This window comes from Netta rufina (assembly GCF_964035555.1).
Source record: "Netta rufina genome assembly, chromosome: 17".
NCBI classification, from domain to species: Eukaryota; Metazoa; Chordata; class Aves; order Anseriformes; family Anatidae; genus Netta; species Netta rufina.
Window position 1 is genome coordinate 13,957,255 of NC_140141.1, and position 24,601 is coordinate 13,981,855.

The 24,601-nt window shown below is 39.4% G+C and overlaps 1 protein-coding gene across 3 annotated transcripts in view; it reads right to left on the bottom strand.

The window, feature by feature from the left end:
• The window catches only part of HECTD4 (HECT domain E3 ubiquitin protein ligase 4), a 70,484-nt gene that overhangs the window by 7,400 nt on the left and 38,483 nt on the right, over positions 1 to 24,601 (bottom strand). For 2 of the 3 annotated variants that reach the window (XM_084297318.1, XM_084297319.1), the window contains 38 exons: positions 24,206 to 24,352; positions 23,717 to 23,901; positions 23,151 to 23,304; positions 22,532 to 22,812; positions 22,045 to 22,234; positions 20,819 to 20,900; positions 19,975 to 20,177; positions 19,652 to 19,787; positions 18,921 to 19,103; positions 18,515 to 18,685; positions 17,921 to 18,090; positions 17,361 to 17,476; positions 16,658 to 16,761; positions 16,221 to 16,382; positions 15,950 to 16,098; positions 15,599 to 15,678; positions 15,309 to 15,472; positions 14,482 to 14,719; positions 14,051 to 14,187; positions 13,754 to 13,880; positions 12,997 to 13,134; positions 12,751 to 12,887; positions 12,427 to 12,587; positions 11,541 to 11,722; positions 9,930 to 10,135; positions 9,485 to 9,615; positions 9,065 to 9,270; positions 8,664 to 8,843; positions 7,086 to 8,389; positions 5,527 to 5,734; positions 5,004 to 5,227; positions 4,763 to 4,914; positions 4,469 to 4,575; positions 4,017 to 4,140; positions 3,009 to 3,199; positions 2,045 to 2,191; positions 1,077 to 1,196; positions 781 to 936 (listed from right to left, as the gene is read on the bottom strand). In XM_084297318.1, the coding sequence (XP_084153444.1) occupies positions 781 to 936; positions 1,077 to 1,196; positions 2,045 to 2,191; positions 3,009 to 3,199; positions 4,017 to 4,140; positions 4,469 to 4,575; positions 4,763 to 4,914; positions 5,004 to 5,227; positions 5,527 to 5,734; positions 7,086 to 8,389; positions 8,664 to 8,843; positions 9,065 to 9,270; positions 9,485 to 9,615; positions 9,930 to 10,135; positions 11,541 to 11,722; positions 12,427 to 12,587; positions 12,751 to 12,887; positions 12,997 to 13,134; positions 13,754 to 13,880; positions 14,051 to 14,187; positions 14,482 to 14,719; positions 15,309 to 15,472; positions 15,599 to 15,678; positions 15,950 to 16,098; positions 16,221 to 16,382; positions 16,658 to 16,761; positions 17,361 to 17,476; positions 17,921 to 18,090; positions 18,515 to 18,685; positions 18,921 to 19,103; positions 19,652 to 19,787; positions 19,975 to 20,177; positions 20,819 to 20,900; positions 22,045 to 22,234; positions 22,532 to 22,812; positions 23,151 to 23,304; positions 23,717 to 23,901; positions 24,206 to 24,352 (7,253 nt within the window). Of the gene's footprint in view, positions 1 to 780; positions 937 to 1,076; positions 1,197 to 2,044; positions 2,192 to 2,817; positions 2,910 to 3,008; positions 3,200 to 4,016; positions 4,141 to 4,468; positions 4,576 to 4,762; positions 4,915 to 5,003; positions 5,228 to 5,526; positions 5,735 to 7,085; positions 8,390 to 8,663; positions 8,844 to 9,064; positions 9,271 to 9,484; positions 9,616 to 9,929; positions 10,136 to 11,540; positions 11,723 to 12,426; positions 12,588 to 12,750; positions 12,888 to 12,996; positions 13,135 to 13,753; positions 13,881 to 14,050; positions 14,188 to 14,481; positions 14,720 to 15,308; positions 15,473 to 15,598; positions 15,679 to 15,949; positions 16,099 to 16,220; positions 16,383 to 16,657; positions 16,762 to 17,360; positions 17,477 to 17,920; positions 18,091 to 18,514; positions 18,686 to 18,920; positions 19,104 to 19,651; positions 19,788 to 19,974; positions 20,178 to 20,818; positions 20,901 to 22,044; positions 22,235 to 22,531; positions 22,813 to 23,150; positions 23,305 to 23,716; positions 23,902 to 24,205; positions 24,353 to 24,601 lie in introns of those variants that run through there. The other variant, XM_084297320.1, reaches the window with a different exon arrangement.

Genomic DNA, 24,601 nt, shown 5'->3' on the forward strand with positions numbered 1-24,601 from the left:
ACCATTGTCATTTAATTCAGAATTTGCTGTTCTCCTTGAAATCATGTTTCAAGCTTTAGATTACATGCTTAACCTCTCTGACTGCACACGCTTAAACAATGGTGGCGTAGATGCCAGCCCTGCCAGCCTATTATTCATACTCAAGTTCACATTTTAATAGTTTAATTACATGCAAAGATATTCATTGAATTGCCTCCTGCTGAATCCCGAAATAATGCTTTGTCTTCCAGCACTTTGTGTGTAAGACTAGCACGAACACTTGTTACACCAGTTGGCCTGCAAATGGAATTCATAACTCGATTAGAAGATGACGGGTGCTATCTTCATAACAACAGGGTCCTGCAGGCAGAACATTTCCACAGCTAAAAGCAGTGAGGCAATGTATTAGAAGTCACTGTAAATACTAAGCTGTGGAAGCAGCATTTATCTCTTCAGAGATATTGTCAGTAACAACCATGGATCTTCAAAAGAAAATTACCCTTGAGAGAAGGCATTAGGCGACGCTTTGTTTAGTAATAGGTACAAAAGTTCACAAAAAGTTAGCTAAGTTGTATGCTCACACAATTCCCTGTTTTATTAGAAGATGTAAATAAACCTGCTTGCTTAATTACTGGAAGATTATATTTTTTTCCATCTGCAGGGCTACAAACACCACAAAGGTAACGCTGCTCCTTAAAGGTAACAAGCCACATTCTGGTGGAAACTTGGGTTCCACTTGGAGTAAATTCTCACAACTGTTGCCAGTGTCACCCACGTGTGAACTCTTTAATCCTGACTTACTTGTTCCATGAACCTCCTCCCCTGTGAACCGAATGTTGAAGGCGTACGTAGGGTCTCCACCACTGGCAAGTTTAACACAGAGCTGCGAGGATGGCACGCAGGCTAGCTGCCTTGCTGCCTGGCAGAAATAGGAGTTTTCTGAAGAACGGATCTCCCCTGTTGAAAAACAAACAAAAGAAAGATAAAATCTCCATACTCAGGGTATATTGCATTAACAACTTATCTGAGCTTTGTTAAGATAGATCTGATTACAATGGATTAAAATGACTTTTGAGGAGGATAAATGTTTCCCATACCTCCAACTATCTCCAGGGGATCCAGGGTGATTTCTGGGGCCGCATGATCTGCAGTTCTTTGGACAGTGGCATTCAGCACTCTGTTCATTACAGTTACTTTTGTGTCATAAAAGATTAAACCTAAATAAAGAAATGCATATTTCAATTATTTCAATTGTAATCTACCCTTCTACAATCTTGCTTTCTGAAAATCTTCAGTAACCAATGATCTCCATTCAGTAACTAAGAAATGGCTAATACACATTTTCAAATTTATTTGAAAGCATTTGCTACTGATGCTTACTAGAAGAAGTGCACTGGATTAGGACACTGATGAACACAATTTTACTGTTATAGAAATAGATCCTAGCAACTCCACCAGAAATTCTGTTAATCAGAAACGCTGCCAAATAGCTTTCAGAAATTAGAGATGTTTTGACAGTAATGCTGGAGGAAAGAAAACAAGATAAAAAGTAGTGCTGTCACATTGCCTTCATGGAGAGCCCAGATTTATGGGGGAAAGAACTCTGATGAACACTCCTCACTTCTCCATACCAGGTTCCCAAGCGTTTTTCTTTTTTTTAGCTGGGCCAAAACAAAAGCCTTTGCATGCTGACACATCTGGTGAATTCTGTATCTTCTCCTTTTTCAGATTAATACAAATTATAGAGAGTTCTTGCAAGAATCACCCCCCCCCCGACACCACCTCCTGCCTTTAAAATAGGAAACCAATAAAAAACCTAAAAAGTGCCCTTGGGTTAATGCCATTTTGGACATGCACAAGTGACAGCTTATCTTGCTAAGAACACGGCCAATAAGCCAGCATTAGTGCAGTGAAATCACCACCTTGCGTTCCCTTTCCCCTCCATACCATCATTTCTGTCACACATTTATATGCATTAAAGTTTTTTTGCAAAATATACTAAGTAGTTCACCATGGTGCATAGCACAGCCTTTCAGGCAACAGCCATTCTCCCCGAGAAACTGACCTTTGGCCTCTTGCAGCAACGCAGCAATACTGTTACTGTACATCTCGGTCTGCCGAAGCTCCACCAGCGGTAGGAAGAACGTCTCTAATGTTGTATTGAGAGACTGCAGCAGTGCAAACCGCAGGCGTAGACTTTCAACAGGAACATCTGAAGTGGGAAAGATTCAGTCAGAGATAAAGATGTCCCCTACCTGCTGTAACGTCCATCCTCCCAGTGGATTCAGTCCAGGAGCCACACGAGCTTCCTTCGAAAGCAGCCCCTCCTGACCCCTGCACATCAAAAGGGCTGACAGCACAAGAACAGCAGTGAACCACGACTTCCCTTCCTGGATGTTAAACTCCTGGGTATCTGAGTCCACTATCTTTCATCATCATCAAATTTCCATTCATGTGGAAAAGCTCTTAAAAGTAACTTCATGCTTCGAACAGATTTAGGTGACTAAAGTCTCCCTAGGTCCAGAATTGAAATCCAACCATTCTTTCCTTCTTCTAGCTGAAAGATTGAAGCCTGTTATAGCCTGGAAGGTGTGCCTGGAGAGCACAGAACAGTTACAGTGCATTTCTAGAGACCTGGACTCCGTGTTTCCCATAGCTCATAGTATGCATCTCCAAAGGAATGTTCCAGCTGTCTGGGACAAAAGCACCAAAGCAAAAGCACCCTATCAAAAGCACCAAAGCGAAAGCACCCTATCAAAAGCACCAAAGCAAAAGTCAGTTGTGACCCTGTGTTCAGTCACTTCAAGGTTGGAATATCTCTCTGCTCAGTAAACAGACCTGAGAAAACTAATCTCATGTGAAACCAGGTAGCCTGGATATCCCTGGGAGCCTCTCTTCAAAAGATTCAGCAGTTCCAGCAGGTGCCTTTCCTGACAAACCCATAAACAGCATAGAAATAAGAACACAAAGCAAGAACACAGAAATAAGAACACTACAAAGCAATTCTAAATGCTATAATCTGCACATACTTAACAGACAGGAAATTCTGGGATCTGCGGCATCAGCTGGATCCAAATAGACTTCATGGGGATGGAGCCGTGCTGGTGTAATCGCAAGGTGGCGACAAAGCCTGTTAATGTACTGAACCAGGGCCACGTCCATCTCCAGAGTCCATTTCCGGGATGCTTTTTGAGCATGTCTTGCATCAATGCAGGCGCACCTGAAACATAAGAGGCATTACACCTGTTGAAATGCAAAAGCAATACTGCTTACTAAGAGCATGTTCAGCACAGTTCCATGTAGGGTGCTCTACTTCTCTCCCTTTTCTTAAGGGGAGCTGTTTGATTACAAGAATTCCAGTTCAAGAACTGATTCCAGTACAACAATTGATTTATCACCAGTACAAGAACTGATTTATCACCTGCTTTGTCTCGCTATTATTAAATAAGAAAAAAGAAAAGCATATTAAACTTACCTGCTGCACTAACCACTTCATGTTTAGAAGGAGATACAGGGGAAGGGAATGGATGCAGTTAGCTTGTGGACTGACACAGGAAGATAAGGAAGATTTGTTTAAGGGACTTTCTTCCTGTACAATATTAACAAGGAGGTAACAGTTCCCTCTCTGATGTTATTACTGATCCATTAAGAATGTTGCCAGTTTAAATACCCAATAACAGAACAAAGTCATCACAGAAGGAGACCAGAGACTGCTGCCAGATCAATCTCTAATTCTCATTAGGTCCCTTTATTATGCAATCTGGAAGTAATAAGGATAGTGTGGCAAATGATTTTTTGTTAGCTTTAGTGTGTACAAGTCAGGGCCCTGCACTTTTACATCACAGTGACTCTCTGAACGGACGTTTTAAGAATCTAACCAACAAGTTTCTCTACAGGTCTTGCAGCCATGGATAGAAGTTTGCTTGTTACTAACACAGTGGTTAAAGCTACGTGGAATAGGAACACCTGGGATGAATTTGTTTAAAGCAAGCACAATTAATCAGCATCTCATTTACATAATGGTTTCCAAAACTTACCTTTCAAAGTGTAGATCATATCCACAGGACAGAATAGCTCTCCACACACTACGGATATCCTGTTTAGATCGGTCAACGACAAATCTGTGAAATCCATCCAGCGTCAAATACTTCTCCTCAGGAACTGAACATAGAAATACAACCATCAGAGAGTTAATGACTTCCTATAGAGTCTACACACCACACGGGAAAATGATTGGTGTACAAGACAACTTCCTCCTGGTTTTACCCAGCCCACCATGCCTCACTTCTCAAGTCGTTCTAAACACTGTGCTACTCACAGGTCCAATCTAGCCTGGAATCTAAACTTAAAAAAAAGCACTACTAAATTAGCCCAATTCAAAACAATTCACAACAAAGACAAACCAAATCATTACTTTAAGCATGCCAATCCAAAAATGTATTTTCTTTTTAAGATATAACAGTGTAGGAAAGTTTTATAGGGCTACTACCTTCCTGTTTCTTTGTGGGAGACTTTTCAGGGTCCTTCTCTTCAGGTTTGCTCTTCTCAGGAGATTTTGGCTTTACAGTAGGTTTCTTCTCACTTAAAGCTGTTCGGCTAATGGACAAAATTAATATTAGAATTAAAGTTTCCTTATGCCCGTTCAAAAAACCCAAACCATTGCTTGGTGTCTGTCAAAGACACATCTTCCTCTTACAATCAGTACAAGGAAATACAGAAGAAGGTCAAAAAATCTAGATCCTGAGGAGAAATCAAAAATTGCCAGTAGGCTGAAGACACTAACCTGACACTATTGAGCACAGACTTCTCTTTTGTAGGCGGTTTTGTAACTGGGCGCTTGGTGCTCACAACTTTCACTGGATGCTGCTCTTTGCCCGCCTTGTTGTACTTGCTCTTGTCAAATTTTGGCTTGGGCACACCATATTTCCTTAAAATCTTCCAACACAAGAAAAATGAATAATTAACCAACACTTTGGAGTTACACACAAAAAAAAATACATTGAAAACAGTTTTCAAAGCACTACCTGAGTAAGCTGGTCCTCTAGCACCTTCTTTGGAGGGCGGACATTTGTGAAGAACACATGAAGAAGATTTCCAGGAGTTTGAGAATTTATCTGCTCTTTACTAAGATAGATGTCAGCAACCTTAATCGGTTTTGTTGGAGTTAGGCTCAGCATTTGCTCAGAATGGACGCAGCTCTTAAATATTTCTGTGAGGACTTCCCGAGCACCTGGGACCAGTTTCTCACCTAATACAGAAATACAATAGAGTACAAAATACCGTGGCAACCCTTTAGGATTTGGAACACGAGAAAACATTTTACATTCAGCTAGAATATTACATTACACACCAGCTGCTCTGAGAGAAAATCACTAAGAAAAATTCTACTAGCAGATCTGACCTCTCTGTACTTTAACACCCCATTTATAATAGAGAATTGAATGCCTTCACCTCTTTTGCCCAATACTGTAATTATTATGAGCAATCACATAGTCTGACCCCTGTATATCATAGTGTGAGATATTTGCCTGTATGAAAAGCACATACCTTTTATTGACTTATCATTGAAATAGTCTTCTAGTGCTGGGCTCCCCTGTGTGTCAAATAAACTCTGATTTACTGTAGAAACAGTTAAAATCTCTTCAGTTGACATTTCCATCAGTTCATCTTCACCATCCAGACTTGACAAACCAATGAGGTCACTACTGTTAAACAGACTGGCTCGGATTTTCTCTATTTTAGCTCTTGACCTTATCTGTAAAAAAAAATATCAAAATTAGTTAGCAGGAATTCTGACAGAACAAATTAACTGTCATTTACATTAATTTGGGTCTTAAACTTTCTCCCCTCCCCATGTAAATAATCGCTATTGAATTTCTTTTACCTTTCTACATCAATCACTTGATAACAGAATTCAGGACCTACCTAGAAAATATCCCTTCTAAGACCACCCGGCCACTCAGACCATCATGCTGTGATTAAGCATGCACAGCTGAAACTGCTCTTCCTTGCTTCTTAGTCTGGAGACCGCCCTCAGAGGTATCAGATAAGGAGCTGGAAGTTTCACATAGATAACCTGTTATTTCCAACTCTGCTGGTTTTGCTTTGATTCTCCATTTGGAAAAATATTTATATTAGCACAGACCTTGAATTCTCAGCTACACAGAATTGGGAGCAGGAGCAATAATTTTTTTTGATTCTGAGGATAACCACCACACATTGTCAGAGCAGCTACAGACGTGGAGTATGTTTCAATGTGAATATGCTGACAACTTTCCATATGCACTTTATGGTTTATTTCAAATCTGGTGTCTTTACGTCAATTAATTACTTAAAAATAGCAATTGAAGGTTCTCTTTGAATAAGCTGATTTTCTTCTAAAATGGAAACCGATATAATCCCAGACTATGCAAAAATTTCTCTCTCAATTCACAAGCTATAAGAAATGGCAGTGCTTTGGTAAGCTGCTGAAAAATGTGCTGCATGCAGATTAGTTAGTGGAAGAGAAGAGTTCTTGTGCATAGCTGAAAACCTGGAGTGACCTGACATCAACGACAACCACCTACAATGTTTTTAAAAATTAATTTTGAATCACACATCAACAGAATTTATCACCTCTTCTAAAGTAACTTTGTGGAGGAATCTGTAAGTGGTTTAAAATACGTGAAAATGTAGTCATTAAAGAATTGCCTTGTGGGTCAAACTTATCTCTAAATTAATCTCCAGCAGTGGCCAGTAGCAAATCTTTGAAGAAATCTATATGAAATTTATGTGATGGTACACAAAAAACAGCGGAGAACTGTTACTAAGCCCTCCTGTCCACGCTGAGAACTCCTAGTCTCCTTAGTCTTGCATGCACACTGACATACCTGTATTCTGCACCTGTGCTGAGCTACATCGCACTAACAGTTCCTTTCACTCTCCATTATTCAAGTCATGGCCTCAGTTAAGCAGAAGAATTTTCAAGGAAGGAAACATATAACATACTTTTCTTAAAAGTCAGATCACGGTGTTATACATAAACCAAAATTATTACTACTTTTTGCTAAAGACAAACCAGAAAACCAACCCATGACCAAAGAAGTACCCCTGCTGAAGCCTATTACCTCCACTACAGCAAAACCTTTGATTGGCCGTGACAGAAGTGGCTGGTTGTCCAGAGATGTGACTGTGTACATCGATCCGACATCAGACACAGATGCTGTTTCCACATTGTCAAGCGGCTCCCCGAGACTGCCAAGGCTGCCAAGGCTCCCGGTACTGCAGTGTGAAAGATCCAAACTCTCCTGGCTGGAAACAACGTGTGGTTCCAGCAGTCCTGGTGGGATGGCCAGCTCCAGTCCTGCTTGAAACTGGTCAACTGAGATGTCGCTAACGGTCCGAGAAATGCCCTGCGAGCTGCAGAGGGAAGCCTGGCTTGTAGATGCTGAAGCACTAACGCTCATAGCAGGAGTGACACTGCTGGAGCTGCTGATATCCAAACTGTCAGCACTGCTGGAGACGGTTGGCTTTTCCAGTTCAGTTCTGCATTCTCCTCCTTCTGCTTTGTCCTTGATTTTTTTGGGGTCCTCTTCCTGCAAAGGGATGTAGATTTCATCCTTGAAGACTCCACCATGCGCGTTGCATGCCTTTCTGATCGCGTTTCTCACAGTACTCTCCTCCAAGTGAGTTGGTATTCCAGAAATGACAAGCAAGCGGCTGTGAGCTGTGGGACCTACTAGTGCTTGACATGCATCTGCCACAGCATCGTTTGTCACACCCAGCCCTTGCGGATCCTTTTTAGTTAGGTGTCTGAGAATTATAAGCAGAGTCAGTGCTCTATGAAACCATAACATATCCTCAGGCTTGCTTCCTCCTATACTAAGGATTGCAGCATCCGTTTCAGCTGCTCTGGATGAAGACCGTTTGCCTGAAGATGATGTCTTTTCCCGCTTCATTTTGACTTTTTTCCTCTTTGACAGCAAGCTTGGACTCTGTGGCGTCTGTCCTGGAGAAGATGACGATGAGGAGGAAGAGTCGCTAAGATTTGGTGCACTTGTTGAAGACATCACATTAGCTGTCACGCTCATATTGATGGGTAAAGTTACTTCGGCTACAGCAAGGCAGACTTCCATCAGAGCATGAAAGTAGGTAGAAAATCTTCCTTGGTCAGCCGCTCCAACACCAGAACCACCGCATGCATTTCCAGACACCCAATTTTGTGTTTCTTCATCATACAACTTGTGAAGTTCTGACTGCAGGGCCATGAGCATCGCTAGACAGGGATTTAGCTGCAGGGCAATAGAAGACGACAATCCTGCTGGATTTTTTTTCTGCTCCAGATTGTGAATTTTGCGAAGCAACTCAGCCAAGAGATGAAATATCAATTCCTTCACACATGCTGCCATGTCGGTTGTCCAGAGAAAGTTCCCTGTGTGTAGAAGGTAAGGCACTGGAGTCAGCACTGTTTCAGTGGGAGTAGCTTTAACGTTACTGCTACAACTCGCATAATAAGAAAAGATCACCCCAATGGATGTGTCAATAGTAAGAAAACCTGGATGGCTAATTAAAGAAGTACACAGAAACATAAAAATATAACAGAAGACATCAGAAACACTACTCTCATTTTTCTTTTCTCCCCTAAGGCCTCCAGCTGAATTAGCACATTATTGGTGTTCATTGCTAAGTCAATACTGCATTCTCACCTAAAAATTCCACTACTTGCAAGAGAACCGAAGCAGGAATAGTATCCAGTTCATCTTCTGATTTCCCATCTCCATCTTCCAATTTCCAAGTTAACAGCTGTTCAGTGAATGCCATTGCCAGGGGGAACTCAAGGGGAAGAGAATGCAGGACAAGCACAGCTCCAGGAGGAGGAGATACTCCTAAGCAAAAAGGTCAGTGAAAACACCATGACTACAGACATTGCAAAAGTAAAAGTGATACCATATCTGTTAAGGTTATTTTTTGAAGCTAAATTTATGCTAAATGAGAACCTTCCTTACTAAGTAGTGGCAATATAGGAAGCTCCTACAGAGGCAATGATTATGTTTGCCTCAATTTTAAGAATACAGTTTAAAAGTTTTTAAAATATATTGATTTTTACCTAGTTTGATGTGGACCTTGTCCGTAGGGGTGATCACTGAAGGGTACTGATTAGTTGTTGGGGGAGGCGTTAGGCCTGTGTTGGTTGGAGAAGCATCTCGAGGATAACACACGGCTTCAATTAGGTTTAACTGGCCGTTCCTCTTCACTTTATGCCCAAGCCCATAGACCAGCACTCGAGCCCAAGGAGCTTTATACAGGGAAGAGCTAAGAAAAGACCAAGAACAATGCAGCTGGAATGTAACTAGCTACTAAAAATCCCAACTCAAACAAGATGAAACACTGCAGTATTTATCCCACCCAGAAAATGAGTCTCTGAGAAGAGAAAAATCTGCAAAATGAGCACCTATGTACTCAGAGGCTCAGCAGCACGGGCAGCATTACTTTCATCTTGGCCACTCACAGCCCCTCAATTACTTACTCTTTGCGGAATCCAGACTGGCTTTCCTTACAGGACACAATTACAAACGCAGCCCCAGGAAAATTAACATCCATATTGACTTTGGATTCGGAAATTGGGAATTCTTCAGCAGGAAACTGTTCTGGTGCAGTCTGTAATGCAACAATTCATAATGAAAGCCCCCAAGCAGAAGCAGCAAACCACCCCCCTCTTTTTTTTTCAAATAAAATATAGCACCACAAATAATGATGTAGGGTGCAGCCGCTTCATTTTAATATGATCCAGTGTATTGCTGCTGCTTGTGTTTTCAGTGTGCCCAACATGGTCAGAATAGCAATATAATCCAGCCAGAGAAACAATTCAGCGTGACAGACAGCATTATGGAAGTTAGAATTACATGTAAATGTTCCTACCAAGGCAGGCCTTGACAACAACACTGCTCACAAAACATTACTAAATATTTTACCTGCAAAAAAGAGCAGATCTGTTTCGTAAGGTCTAACAGGCTCTCCTCTCCTTGATGCAGCGTCCGAGTAATGGCTACAGTAAGCCACTCTCTGATGGCTTGCGAATTGCCCTGGTAGAAGAGGTCTGTGGCAGCACAGTTCTGGGAATGTATGCAGTGTTGCAGAGACTGGGCCAAAAGAATAGAACTTGAACTGATTGTTCCATCTGTAATAACAAGTAGAATATGACAAATTTGGAGATCACCTCAAAATGTTTATGTAGCTTGCAAAACAGACAGTGGAAAGAAGCGTTTAAAGAATATAACAAGCTGCTAACTTTCACTCCTGAGCTAGTTCAAACCTCCTCCTGAAGGTCAGCAGAAGAACAGATCCTTCAAAGACCAAACCTGCTCCCTGATGCCATTGGTTCCAGATGGGATAGCCCTCTAAATGCCAGCTGTATTCTTCACCTGCCTTAAACCAACCCTTAGGGATGCCTGTCAGACACACACTGAGCTGTACAGGTTAACAGCTGACTTATTTTGTCCCATATACAAAAGCAGGCACATTTCCATTAACTGCATAAGTACAGCAAGGACAAATGATCAGAAGTGCTTTCTTCCCCACTCGTTCTAGATGAGGTGAAAGCAGCTTTATCTGTCCTCAGGCTTTCCCTGCATACAGAGAGGACTGCTGTTGGGTGGCCCCAAGCGGGCCTCAAGCCAACATCCCACCGTTGTTCTGGAGTTAATGGGAGAAGCTGAAGAAAGTCAAAGCACAAAGGACAGGGCAATTCATGAAAACCCCAGTTTGGAAACTGTATTAGCAAGATGTAGATTAAAACTATTTTTTAAACCACAGGAAAAAAAAAAAAAAAAAAAGAAAAAAGCTTGAAAAGTTATTCTCCAAGCCATGCAAAGTAATGCTGTTCTCTGCAAGAGGATCTTTTACAATGCAGCATCTGTTAGAAGTAGCCAAGTTTCAAAGACATTGGAGGAGGGAACGGCACTCTTTCAATGGTAATTATTTACTTTCAATTATTAATAGCCTATTATTTAGCAATTCATACTTCCTCCTTATGCCCCAGCCATGTTACACACATCTCTTTGCATGCAGAATAGCTTTGTCACGATAATTGCCTTTATTAACACTCACTTGAATTAGCCCAAGATCCTTTTCCATGATTCAGCACATATATTTTCTAATGAGATCTGTGATTCCAGTAGGAAAAGGACAAACCACTTTGTAAAATGAAGAAGAGTTGAATTTTGAAAACTGTGAGACCCAACTGGCATTTAGTTTCCTTACAGGTATCCTGTATGGGTACTTTCCTCACCCCCACCCCACCCTACTTCCTAAACAGAAGGCTACTGATGACAAAGGGACAGAAGCACACAGAACGGAATCTAATGAGGGTCTCTGAACTTTGAGTACTTATAAATTAGATCATGAGCAAGAATTTCACTTTAATATTGTATCAGTAAGGTAATTCCATCAGGAGTCCATTGAGACATCTATTCAAATGCTATCATTAATAGCTAATTAGTAAGTGCCAAACTTTAGTGGTTTTTTTTTTGGCCCCAGAAAACTATCATATCAAAAAACTGCTGTGATAAAAAATCAGTGCTTACCAGGAAGAGGTGGTGCAAGAAGTTGGTTGGATAGCAACTGCAGGTGCTCCAGAGTGATATCACGAATAGCAGGAATATGAAACAGACGAGTAAACATATGTGGAGATTTGGGGGCAAAAATGTTGAGAAGAGCCATGCGGCAGTAGAGCTTGGCCAGTGCAGCTTCACTTCGCAGAAGTTCTCTAGAAAACACAAATATCAAAATATTTGATTGCTTCAACACTTTTTAAATATAAGCCATATCCAGCAAACTGCCTTTGTATCCAAATATATATACTTGAATTGTTCTGCCTTAAATGGTTGAAGTAGACCCAAATCTTTCTTACTTATACAGCCTGTCTAATTATTTTATTCAAATGCCTTAATTGGATACATCAACTCTCCACAACATCAGCAGAGAGTTCTTGAGCCTTCAGATAGCAACTGAATGATGGCACAGGAAGTGTAGGCTTCAGAAAAAATACCTGTTAGACAGGAATACACAGAAACGCTTTCATGTGATGAAGTATCACTTTGCATTAAACAAAATATGCCATTTTCTATACTATTGCTCTCAGACTCAGTCTTCCTGCAAATTCAAGCCCCAGGAGACTGCTCAGTTTGTGTAAAAACAGCTTCATGTCACTGATGACAAAAATCAAGATCCTTTACTGTTTCATGTCTTTAAAATCTTTGGGAGAAAAATACTCATAAAACCTATTCTGGGAAGAAAAAAATCCCATCTGTACACAAGTCAGGCAACATGCTTTGAGTTTGAAGTAATTTTCCTATTAAAGATTCAGAAGCTTACTATTGCTCAAAGCAAGGCTGCAGTAGATACTTATATTATCTGATACAGAATTTCATATAATGCAAATGCCTTCATAATTTATTTTTTCTTTTTTACCTGTGAATTTGGATATTGGTATTATCCAGGGTAACCAATCCATTTGTTGCAGTCCTCCTATAACCAGCAGGTGGCCTTTCTAACATGTCAATAGGATACCAGTATCTAACCAGAACTCCTTCACTTCTGAGGTATGTCTCTACTTGTACCAATTCATTGACCTGGAACACCAAAAACAGCACTGTCAAACACAGCAATGATATTTTGTTCTCCAAAAAAGAGCACCAAATCAGCATTGTAAGCAGTTCAGTATAACTAATCGTATTTGCTCATAGATCTGTGATGCTGATCTTTCAAGTGCCTTCCCAACCTATCTTTACTCACTGAATCAACATCCAGAACAACGCCATGAAGACCAAATGTCTTCAGCATCCCACGAATAGCAAACTTGGGTAAAGCTGTTCCAACAGCACTGCTGGTGACATTGTTACTGTCAGGAGAGCGAGTCACTACTGTGAGACCTGGACAGAAAAGAACACAACAAAGGCTCAGCACTTGCCTCAGGTAAACAATCTGTACAGCAGATCCCTAGTACCTTAGCATTTTAAGGCACTTTTTTGCTGACCTTACCTTTTCGTACTTTATCAATTGTAAACTTGTTTGCTTCATCTTTGATATCCTCAATGGTAGGAAGGTAGAGGTCTCTTGGGATGCCACCATTTTCCTCATAGAGAAATTCTACAGTTTGTCGTGCTATATCAACCATTCCTGGTAGACAGAAGGAAGTGCTAGTTATTTTCCCCATCCACTTGGGATAAGTGCTCCCGATGGACTAAGAATTCTTGTTGTCATTAACATCATAGGCAGCTGAGGTACTTAATTACTTAAATATTCTTTCAGTCAGGCTGACAGACAGAGAATGGAGCTTTCCTGATAGAGACTCATATGCTCTGCACCAGTGGTCAGAATTCTCACTTTGTTTTTACTGTGACTTTCCCAAAAATCAGCCATCTTGCCAGAACTGTATTCACTTACAAACCCCTCCTTAAAGTTTCACAAAAGACTGGCATTGATGTAGCCGTAAACAGAAAATGCATGTAGATAATCTCTTCCCAAATTATCATTCCAAAGTATTTCTGCATTCACATATAATTTCACAACAAATTTTTCCACAATTTCTAAAAACATTTTTCCTATTTAAAGGTTAACTCAATAGAAAAGGTTAAGTAAGGAAAAAATCATGATCTCAAAACAAATTCTGAACACTTTTCAAAAACAGTAAGTGAAGACATTTATTTTCCAGCCTCAAATACAGTAAGACGTATAAAACAGATGTTATCTTGCACATCAGATGGAACTATAAGCACAGGAAGAAACTTAGCCATACCTAACTGCAAAGCTCCTTTAATCTGATCCAACCCAGACTTCCTCTCAGCCTCATTACGGAATCTTCTTCTAATTGTAGGGAAAACTTTAGTTTCCCAGGCTTTAACCAACAGGGCATAGTGATCCTCCTACAAAGATGAAAGTTATTTAGTATACTAAAAGGAAAAAAGTTATTAACAACTCTATCTTCCTTAAGGAAGCAGGGTAAACACTTGTGTAGCAAAACTTAAAAATGTGAATTACAAGATCCATATTCAGACTACAAGTTAGAGCAGGCAGGTCTTGCCACATTGCTTACCCTGGGAATATCATCATCGTCATCATCATCGCTTTCATCATCTGCAATAGGAGGGGGATGAGGATCAGGCCCTGATGTGATGAAGTTCTCGTAGCTTAGTTCCATTTTATAGTGGCAAGATGTGTCACTGTCATATTCTGTAAAGTACACATGGAAATCATCAGACTATAGCAAACTAGAAGGCACGTAAAAGTACTCAATGAGATTTTTGAAATATATCGCATCCATATAAAGGAAGGATGTAGTAACTTTTTTTTTTTTTTTTAAATTGCTGTCTTAAATTAAATAAGCATGTATTTTCCAATATTTATTGTGCTGCTTTACCTAAATAGGCAGTACCTACGAAATGCAGTCAGGATTTGCTTAAATCCTATTTAATCAATTGTAATTTTTTCTCTAACATTAAAAAAAAAAATTAATCATCACTTTACGTTGTTGAGCTGTTGCAACAGCAGCAATTCTACAGGGAGGTCCATGGGTCCCAGGATCAGAAGCTATACTGGTGCCAGCATCATTATCGCTATCAGAAGCCATGGCAAAAGGCAATGCTTCAAAGTTGGCGCTTATTTCTTCAGCTAGGTCAATACACAGATCAGCAGCATTCCTGTGAGCTTGTCCTTCAGCATAGGCAAATTGGCGAGATCCAAAGTTAGCACGGACTTTCGTGTTCTGGAACAAGATGCAGGTAAAGAATTAAAATTATCTGTGGGTTGTTTTGGTCCTTCTCTTTGCTCTTTAAGAACTCAGCCAAAAGGATAAGCTGATCACTCCTCCATAACACATTTTTCCCAGCATTGCTAGCTATAAACTGGATGCAGCAGGGAGGGCATTAAGCTGCCAACTTTGAACCTTCTCTTTTATCTAGCTTCCTGATACAGCATATTTCATGGCAAGGTCACTGCTGGGAAGGAATAATAATAGGAAGGCTACTAGCACAAAATAGTGCAGTCTCATCAAGCCAGCTGCATGGTTAGTGTCTTCAAGGGCAAAAAGTTCCAAAACAAATACTGGGAAGGGAATGAGAACTCAGCCTAACTCAGGAAAGGTAAAAACTATCACTACTATTTTATAGATGGAAATACTACAGAGGAAGTATTGAGCCTGCTTTACCTAATGCTTGTGGAAGGGTTATTATATATTCAGCACTATGTATTGGGCTAGTTTTATCTCAGCCTCTTTAGTAGGATGTTATCTAATGCATCAAAATTGATATATAAATATCTCAATATCTATCAATATATTTATGTTCAAAGCTTACCTTTTTCTGAATGTGGACAACCGGCCACATTCCACCTGAGACATCTTCTAGGTATGGCCCAAGTCGCTGCCCACAATACGTAAAATAAACTCTGCCTTTAGCTGGCTGTCCTGGAGGAGGTGGAGTTCCTTCTGTTCTTTCCCACCCAATTCCAGCCACATCACCTATCAAAATATATAATCACCAAAAGAACAGCATGGATTTATTTGTTTTCTCATCCAGTTTCTCTTACATTTAGGAGATTTCTTTTTGATATACCAGTTAAGTAAATTAGCTGTACTCTTACATACCAGGAGAAAGAGTCACATCCAATCTAACACTCTTCCACTGTAGCAAGCTGGACCCATTGTAATGCACTGCTCGCCCGTTGCTAAAAATTAATACAAAAAGATTATTATTAGAAAGAGCACTGAAACAAATATGGATTACAACTTGATAGCAGTTGAAGTCTACATACCCACAATACTGACAAGAGGCAATTCAACATTTGTTATTTTGATAAAGAAATATTCTAGTTAATCACTTTAGTATTTCATTTAAATTGTACATGTTGCTTACCACAATGTGCTTACAATATTCTCTCTAAGGAGCATATGAATTTACTGAGCAAAACTGATTTTTGATGTACATCTCTAACATACTTGTGAAAAAGACAGGTGCCCACTGGATTTGTCCAAGCTCCATCCCGTTTCTCTGCTTCTGTAGCAAATCCAAATGAAACTATTGGACCAGTGTCATCATCTGTATCTCCATAGGAAACTATTTCAATTTCCCAGTAGAATGATGGTGCCTAGAAATAATAGAAAAACGTTAATTGCAAGATACAGGTAAAATAGAAAAATTTCTGTCTGTCTTATCATGCATGAATGAATATTAAGTAAACCAAGCTGTTGTATGGTTGTGAATTCTTACCTGCACTGGAACTGGCGAAGTGGCATAAATAAATGTGCCCCGAGGAAGTCCCCCACCAGCACTAGGATCAGCCAAAAATGTCACAGCTGTGAGATGTGATGAAAACATGCATGCTCGTACAGGGGGAAACACTCTTGATGGGCTCCAAGTGATTTCTTTGGGCTGTAAACGAGAACAGAACATTTGACTTTAATTACACTTGAAGTCATCTTGCAAAATCCGATGATACACTATTTTATGAAATTCACATTTAAGACAGCACATGCAACTACCAAAACTTCAACCACAAGAAATCACATCCCATTACACAAATTCATATTAAAATATTCAAATAAAATCCAACCGCTTTGACTCCAACACCACAAGCAGACCCTCTGCACTCAGTGGCTGACTTCATTTGCAAGGGGCAGAATACTCATCACTGCTTCTGTGCTCACCTGCCTTCTGTCTGCTTGGAGTGGAGGAGGTGGAGGTCGAGCACAGTCACGATACAACATTCTTAACCGTTCACACTGCATTTCTACAACAACGAGCCTCTCCCCTGTAAACAACAAACCAAATCAAGTCATGAGGTTCCAAGCAAAACTAGTAACTTCAAGTCCAACAATTCCACATTTATAACTGTAATAGAAACAAATATGTCACTTACATTTTAAGATATGTAATTAAAAAGTCTCTCTCACCTAATTAACAAAATCAATGACAAAATCCAATCTTACACAAGCAATGGTTTTCCTCTTGTTTAATTTCTATTTGGTAAGTAAATACATTATTACGTGAGATCTTATAGAAATCAGTGATATTTTCAAAGAATAAAGAGTAGCTTAAAATAGAGGCAAGAGCAGTAAAGAGACTTCAGAAGCATAGTACTAAAGAGCTAGTCCCAGGGCTTGCATCTCCTGTGACAACAGCATAATCATATTCTGGCCTGAATTTTATGCCGAATGTTGAAATGATTTAGCCTGATTATTAGCTACCCTTGTATTACTATTACAACAGACCTACCACTGACAAGACAGCTGTCCTGTACTAGCTATCATAAACTAAGTAGCTGGAGGACAAAACATGGAAGTGATTTTAAGAACAGTTACATCTCTGAACTGAACAGGACAAAGCTGCAAGAATGTGCTGAATACCTACCAGGGCTGCATTCCTGTGCTACTAAATTAAGAACTTCTACAGCAGCTGGACACTGTTGAATGAATTCTTCACAGAACGAGCTGTCTTCTAACAGCTGAGCCATCACCAGGCATGCTCTTAATGGAAAAATAGTATGTTTAAAGTATTACAAAAGAGTACAATACATGTAAAGACAACTTTGAATTCAGTAAACTCAGGACTGTTTTTAAAAGAAGACGGAATGTTTACTGATCTTTTTTTTTTTTTTTTTTTTTAATCTGGATGCTTAGCTACCCATTGGAACTTCCAGTGACAGCTTTTGTCTGCTTCCTAGCATTTACTTGCATAAAGCATTTGCTCAGTACATTGCCAGTGTTACAGAGGACACTTCATTTTTGGTGCTCTTTTTGAGAACATCCAGGCACTAAATGTACTTAAGGAAGCAAACAAATTTGCATTGTCCCCTGATGTCACATGTCAGTACCAACAGAGGAAGAAAACAAGAACCCGTGCAATTTACTTGAACATTTTTTGGACGTCAACAAAACAGACTGGAGTGCTTCAGAAAAACAACAACTCACCTGGTTCTTATTTCAGCAAGAAGCCGGACCACTGCCATTACTGGAGTTGAGCCATCTCCTGTTGCAGGAAGTGAGGTGTGAATAGATAGACTTCCCTCCTGAGGAAGCAACATGGACTGGACTGCCTGTACTACCTTCTCAGTAATGGACAGTTTATGAAGAGGCAATGCCTGATGGTGGGGGGGCACGGTAAAAAGTTAAATTCAAGTAGTTAGTTTCTAAGAAATGAGGGCGTTTTATTACCTGGAGTTAATTCTCATTTTGTACTATCACAAAAACAGCACCAAACCACCAACCAAAGCAAGCAAAAAAAATACAACAACAAAACACAACAACACACACACAAAAACCCCACCACAGTATGCAACGGAACATCTTTAAGCACCAAAAGGTGAATATTTATGTTACTTGCATGAAAACTTAAATATAGATATTAAGAGATGGTTAAAATGAGGCAAACTTCACAAGCCATCTTTAATCAAAGATGAAAGACATTTTACATGCTGCAGATTAATTGCCAGTATGCTGTGACAAAACAAAAACCAAAATACAACTGATATTATACTTTATATCAGATTCTTAAGGCTACCGTACCTCAGATCTTGGAACACAGAGCCTAGACAATGGAATAGTTAATGTGTCTGATGCTTGTGAGGTCTTTCTACTGTCTATACTGGTAGGTGGAAATTTGACCGTTGCTATACCTTCTTGTTCATTAATAGATGCCACAACTCCAATGCTTCCTGCTATTCCTTTACCTAAAACCTACAACCAAAGAAGGTTTACATAAGATTTATGGTTTCACAAACAAGAAACACGGAGTGCTTAACACCACGCAGAAACTCAACATACAACTGCAGTCACCACGTAAGTGTTACTGAAACTGCTTCACAATTGCAGGCAATCTGCACACTGCTTCAGTTATACCAGTGCAGGCAAAACATGGTCAAAAGCATAAGTTGTCATTTAAAGGTACAAAATGTGAAAGGCAGAAGATTACCTGAACTTCAGAACCTATTTTAATTGTCTCCTTAAAGCCACCCAGAGCACAAAGGGCAGCTACTGCCTGTCGAGCAATTCTTTGAAGTTTAGCAAGTTTCCTTCCACTGCTACTCCCATTCTCTAAAATACTCTCTGCATATTTCCCAAGTTGTGGAATGTACATCAGAGCCCGAGACAGAACCTGAAGACAGAAGCAGAAATACCAGATAATGACTTCAAAGCACAATCCAAACAAAACCCAACACCCCAAGCCTCCAGCCCACACAGTCTCAGAAGAATTATTTTTGTTCTCAAAGAGAATTATATAACTCAGAATATTCTAAGTCCTCTGAAGTGCGAATACCATCAAAGCTAGCTCTGTTCCCTAATAACTTTTAGAATCACAGAGATATACACACAATATTAGCAGAAGTCTTCACTCAGGGAGTTAGCCTAGGCAACGGATTATGTGTTAAAGCTTTTAGAGGAACATAAAAGCAATACACCATGTATTTTCTGGCCAATGCTGTAGACCTTCAAAGGCCATGCCAGAGAGGACTCCATAGCAAAGGCAGAGTAGCTACCTAGCAAAGGCAAGATAACTACATATATGCAAATGACACATCCTGGTTCAATATGTTACAAAATGGCAGTTTCCTGAACTATTCCAGGTTGCTGATAATTAAGTTCCCTTCATTACTGAATGTATTCTTGGTGCACAGTTTGGTATCTGATCTTCTGCTTGCTTACTTTTTCAGCAGTTGTTGTCCATATCTGAGCTGCATTTGATTCTGGTGCCATCAACAAGCTATGTAGCAAAGCGATCACCTCTGCTGCCATGCTGTTTGCAACGTGACCACTGATGAATGGTCTTACAGGGTCCGTCCTATACACAAAGAAAAGAAAAATTTGCAAAACAATAGAAGGAAGGAACATTCAGCTACCAGCAACAATATACCGCACAAAAAAGGGAAGTTTATGAACCTCCAAACTATTTTTGAGAGTGCTACAAATACCAGAATATATAAAAAAAAGTAGAATGTATTCTAAGTATAGAATCAAAGTGACCTAACCTGGCAAGCTCAGAATTTCTCTCTCTGCAAATAGATGTCTGTGCAGTCTTCTTTTTGTCCCCAGTGGACATCCCACTAGTTGTTTCTGGATTGACAGCTTCTATGGGTGGCCCAACACTAACTATCAGACCAGACTGTGCCCACTTAGTTGCCTTGCGAAGAGCTGCAGCAGCTTCTTCTGTAATAACTTCACAGCAGCCACTCTGAAAATAGTTGTCATAAGAGAAATAATGTTAGTTCTATTTAGTTACAGTGTATTGGCATTTAACTCTACTCCTGAATACATAAAAGCACTGGGAACACATCAAAACATCCTCCTCTGTATGCATTACCAGTCATGAGACAAACTCTTTTTTTCTCTCCCATATACAAAGATCAGGTATTAGTGTGGAGTCAGTGTGTTTAGGTGTTCTATTCTTAGCATAATAGCTTCTCTTCTCTGACCAGAAAACAATACACACAAAAAACCAGCAAATAAGTACTCATGAATATTTCTGTAAAAATTCTCTTGAGTATGTCTGAAAATATATATAAAAACTGAGTTTAAATAGGTAGCTTAAAGTTCACACCAAGAACAGGCATTAAACACTTATGGAACGTGAATATTAAAGGAGCTTAAACATGACCTACAATAGTTAGAGAAAGTATTATTTTTCAGCATTTGTTACTATTTATGTCAATAACTCTCTAAAGCTAACATTTATATAGAGTTTTCCTTCTAAACTGTTTTGTAAGCTAAAAAAAAGAAACAACATGTAACAGAGGATTTAACATCATTGAAAACAGAGCTCTGGCTGGCCACCAGTTTTTAAGACTTTGAGTATTTCTCTATTTCTTTCCTTACTTTAGTCATGTCACGATCCATTTTCACCACTTTCTCCATATTGGCTCCAGTTCCAAGTCTAAATGGACGACCTTCTGAGCTACTATTAGAGTGAAAATTAAAACACATTAGTTTTACTTATGTTGGTGGAAAAAAAATCTCAATTATACAGCCCAATTTAATGTATTATGCTTATTTTTAAATGATTTCAAAGCAACCCTTGCAACTACACTGCTCAACAGCAACAGAAACACTTGATATATCAATTAGAACATACACAATTATACTGTAATTTACAACTGGAATTAACAGCTATTGAATGCAGTTATTTGCTAGCAATTTAACCCTTCTCTCCTCAAAAAGAAGCCTAACAAAATTGATTTTTACTGAACACAAATGCCTAAGGGTGCTGAGTTAAAGTTTCATCTAAGAGTATCCAACAACTGCATCTTCTAGTGTCGTTTTAAAGCATGGGTACAAAACTGACAGAGTGGGAGGAGATGAGACAAACAGTGCAAAATGCAGAAGGTGATAATGTTGATTATTTGACAAATCTAGGCAGATATGACTGCATACTAAGAATACTGAAGAAGCTATTGAAGAATATTGAAGAAGCTAGCAAGTTATTATCCAGTCTATGCCTTATTAAAAGCAAAACTTTTAAAGCCATTTTTCCCCATAGTTCTGTGAGTCCTACAGTCTAATATTTGTAACAAGATATTCCATCAGAAAAACTGATCATTTAAGTAGCTAACTTTTCATGCGATCTTTTACAGATAGAGCAAAATGTTCTTCTGCTAGTGTTTTACATAGCTTGTAAGCAAGCCAAAAAGAAAACAAGTCATGCTCCATCACAGCCTCCTCTTTCTTTTACATATCCTCCTCTTTCTTTTACATATCTGTATACACTGGTCTGTTTTAGCTGTGCTGCTCTAACCAGTAGTCTTCTACAAGAGAAAACTTCAAGAAACATTTAGATCCTCTCTGATGCTGCCCTTCCAGAAATTCAGTATAGTGATGTGCATATTAATCCAGGTAAGAGTATACTCTGCATAAGCCCTATAGACAATTCTTGCACTTTGTTATTCTTTACCAGGAAATACGATACATTGGGAAGACATTTTGTTGCTTTCCCATTTACTGTTATGTCTAGGATGCATTTTTTCCTATAGCTGCAGCACTTAAAGAAAAAAGGAGAAAAAGAAATGGAATTGGCTGTTAATTCTAATCCAATGAGTTAAGATTACCTCAGTAATGGCTGAAGCACTTCATGGGATGACTGGTCTTCCCGTTTATGAATAAAAATAGAAAGTTTGCCATCCACTGCCTCACTTTCTTCTCCAGGATCTTTATCGCCTTTTATGGAATTCTTAGGGCTGGTTTTTGCTAAAGCAGTATCTGGTTCAGAGGCAGTTGGAGAAAGAACTGTCTGGCATCCTTGAATTAGAAAGGAATAAACAAATAGATAGTATGAGTGCTATTAACAAACTTTCTTGGCCTGGAAACTAATGCTAAAAAACCCTCGAGATGCATCTGTCGCTGTGACATAGATTCTAGTCAGAAAACAGTTAAAAGTGGCAGATAGAAATGTTACAGAAATATCATAAACTTTGAACACCAACATATCATATACCTTTTCCTACGCAAGCCTTCTGTCAACACAGAAGCTCTTTGCAGGAAGAGGACTTGCTTGGCAATTTCTCAAATTAGCATGACACCAAAAGATGCTGGTACCTGGTACTACATAATCTGCCAGCTTTGCTAAGAGCAGAGACGCGATCTTGGAGGCTGGGTCACTTGGATCATCCTGTTCACTGTTCAGTGAGGGTACAGAGTAACTCCAGGGAGGCAGTTCCACATTTCCACAGTCTTCAACACTCATGAGAGGTAGTGCAGCACGACACAACTGGAGGATTATAAGAACCAATTTTGGAGAAGGACGTTGATCCAAGAGAAGTGACAGAAGTTTGGACACACAGGCTGGCTGGCTCAGGATTGCTTTACCTATGTGACTCCTGAAAGGGGGAGGAAAAAATCTAATTAACTGCTGTTAAAAAAAAAAAAGAAAAGGAATGCTTGATTGTGATCTTGAAATGAAAAACAAATGAATTTATTATTTAAAAGATATATTTAAAAAATGCATCTGACAAGACTTGATCTGCAACAGTTCTTACATAACATTTGATAACACTGATTAAACACTAAGACTGAAAAAAGTGTCAGTTTATAGTCAGGTTTCAGAATGGTTTGAAAGTTATTTTACTTTCACTACTGTCAGAAAAAAAAACAAGAACCCCCACCTGCTTTCTTACACAGAAAAAATATAAATATTCCAGAAACAAAGGCCTAGTACCTTGACAGGTCATTAAGAAGACTGAGAACATCTTGAAGTGCATCATTTCCTGCAGCTTGATTACCACAACACTCTGTGGCTCGTGCAAGGTGATTGGTAAGAAGGCTGGAGACCTGACGAGCCAGACCAGAGTGAACAGCTTCTGTTGAACCACCTTTAAAAGTAATTCAAGAACACGCAATTATAAGTAACAAAAATGGATGTACCTATCTACAGGTTCCTTCTCCACACACTGAAAATAGTCAAAAATATTTTTGTTTTGCTCCAGCACATAGAAACATAAAATTTTATGTTTTGAATTAAAAATAAAGCCTAATACAACATCCAATCAATAAATCTGGAACAGACACAAGGTGATGGTGGGGAAGCTAGCATGAAAAAACAAAACAAACCACACAACACCAACAAGAAAACTTCTTTTATATCCATTTGCATGTTCTAAGGAACCCAAACACTACTGAAGTGAGTGAATGAATGCCCTATTTTAAATACATGTTCACACCACTTCTCATGCACTTGGACAGTTCTCAAGCACACAACAAAAGTACAACTGGCAGCGTCCCTACCTTCCTCTTTCTCCCATTCAACGCATCGATTGGCTAGCACCTGAAAGGCAGCCCAAGCCATGGTGGCCACCTTCTGTTTCTTAGTCTGTTTTTCATTCGAACTGGATTCCGTCTGGCTGCTTAAACTGCAGAGCCGGTCCATAAGCTGTACCAGGCCACTCCGTACCAAACATTTCTCTTCGCTCCTGTATCAGAAGAGAAATTCAGACTTTACCAAAGTAACTTTTCAGTCAGTAACTACAGACTCAAAGATAATCACGAAATTGCAAAATAATTAATTGCCGAGTTAACAGAAGAATTAGATGGTTTTGCCTCTCCCTTCCCCTCCCCAGATGAAATTCTGTATGCTGAGACAATTTAACAGGATGTTCTCAGATACTCCTCGTTATGAAAAAAGGAAGTATACTATTCAACACTTCTCCTTATAGGAAAACTTATAGGACAACTGCAGATCCTTTCCTTCCCTTTCTGTAGGAAATATTTTCGTACCTTGTGTAAGGTATAGTGCATAAGAGGCCAATGCTATTTGCACAAGCAATGGGGTAGCGAGCACAGAGTGAGACCACTGACGTCATAGTCTCTCCAAAAGCTTCCTGGACTTGTTCCACCATCCCGCCACACGTGAGCTCTTCAATTCTGTTAGCAGCAAGACATTTGAAATCATAATTTTCTAGGTTAAATAAAATGAGTTTCCAAATATAGCTTTAAAAGAATTATCATATATTAAGAACTACCCAAGGAAGATTTAGAATCAAAACAGCAAGTAATTTATTTAATGCTTTAATGTGAGATACATGTAAACAAGGTAGTAAGTTTTACCTGAGACATAACTGAAATTTGATTACAAACAAAATAATTGCAAAATATTTAGATGATAGTATTAGT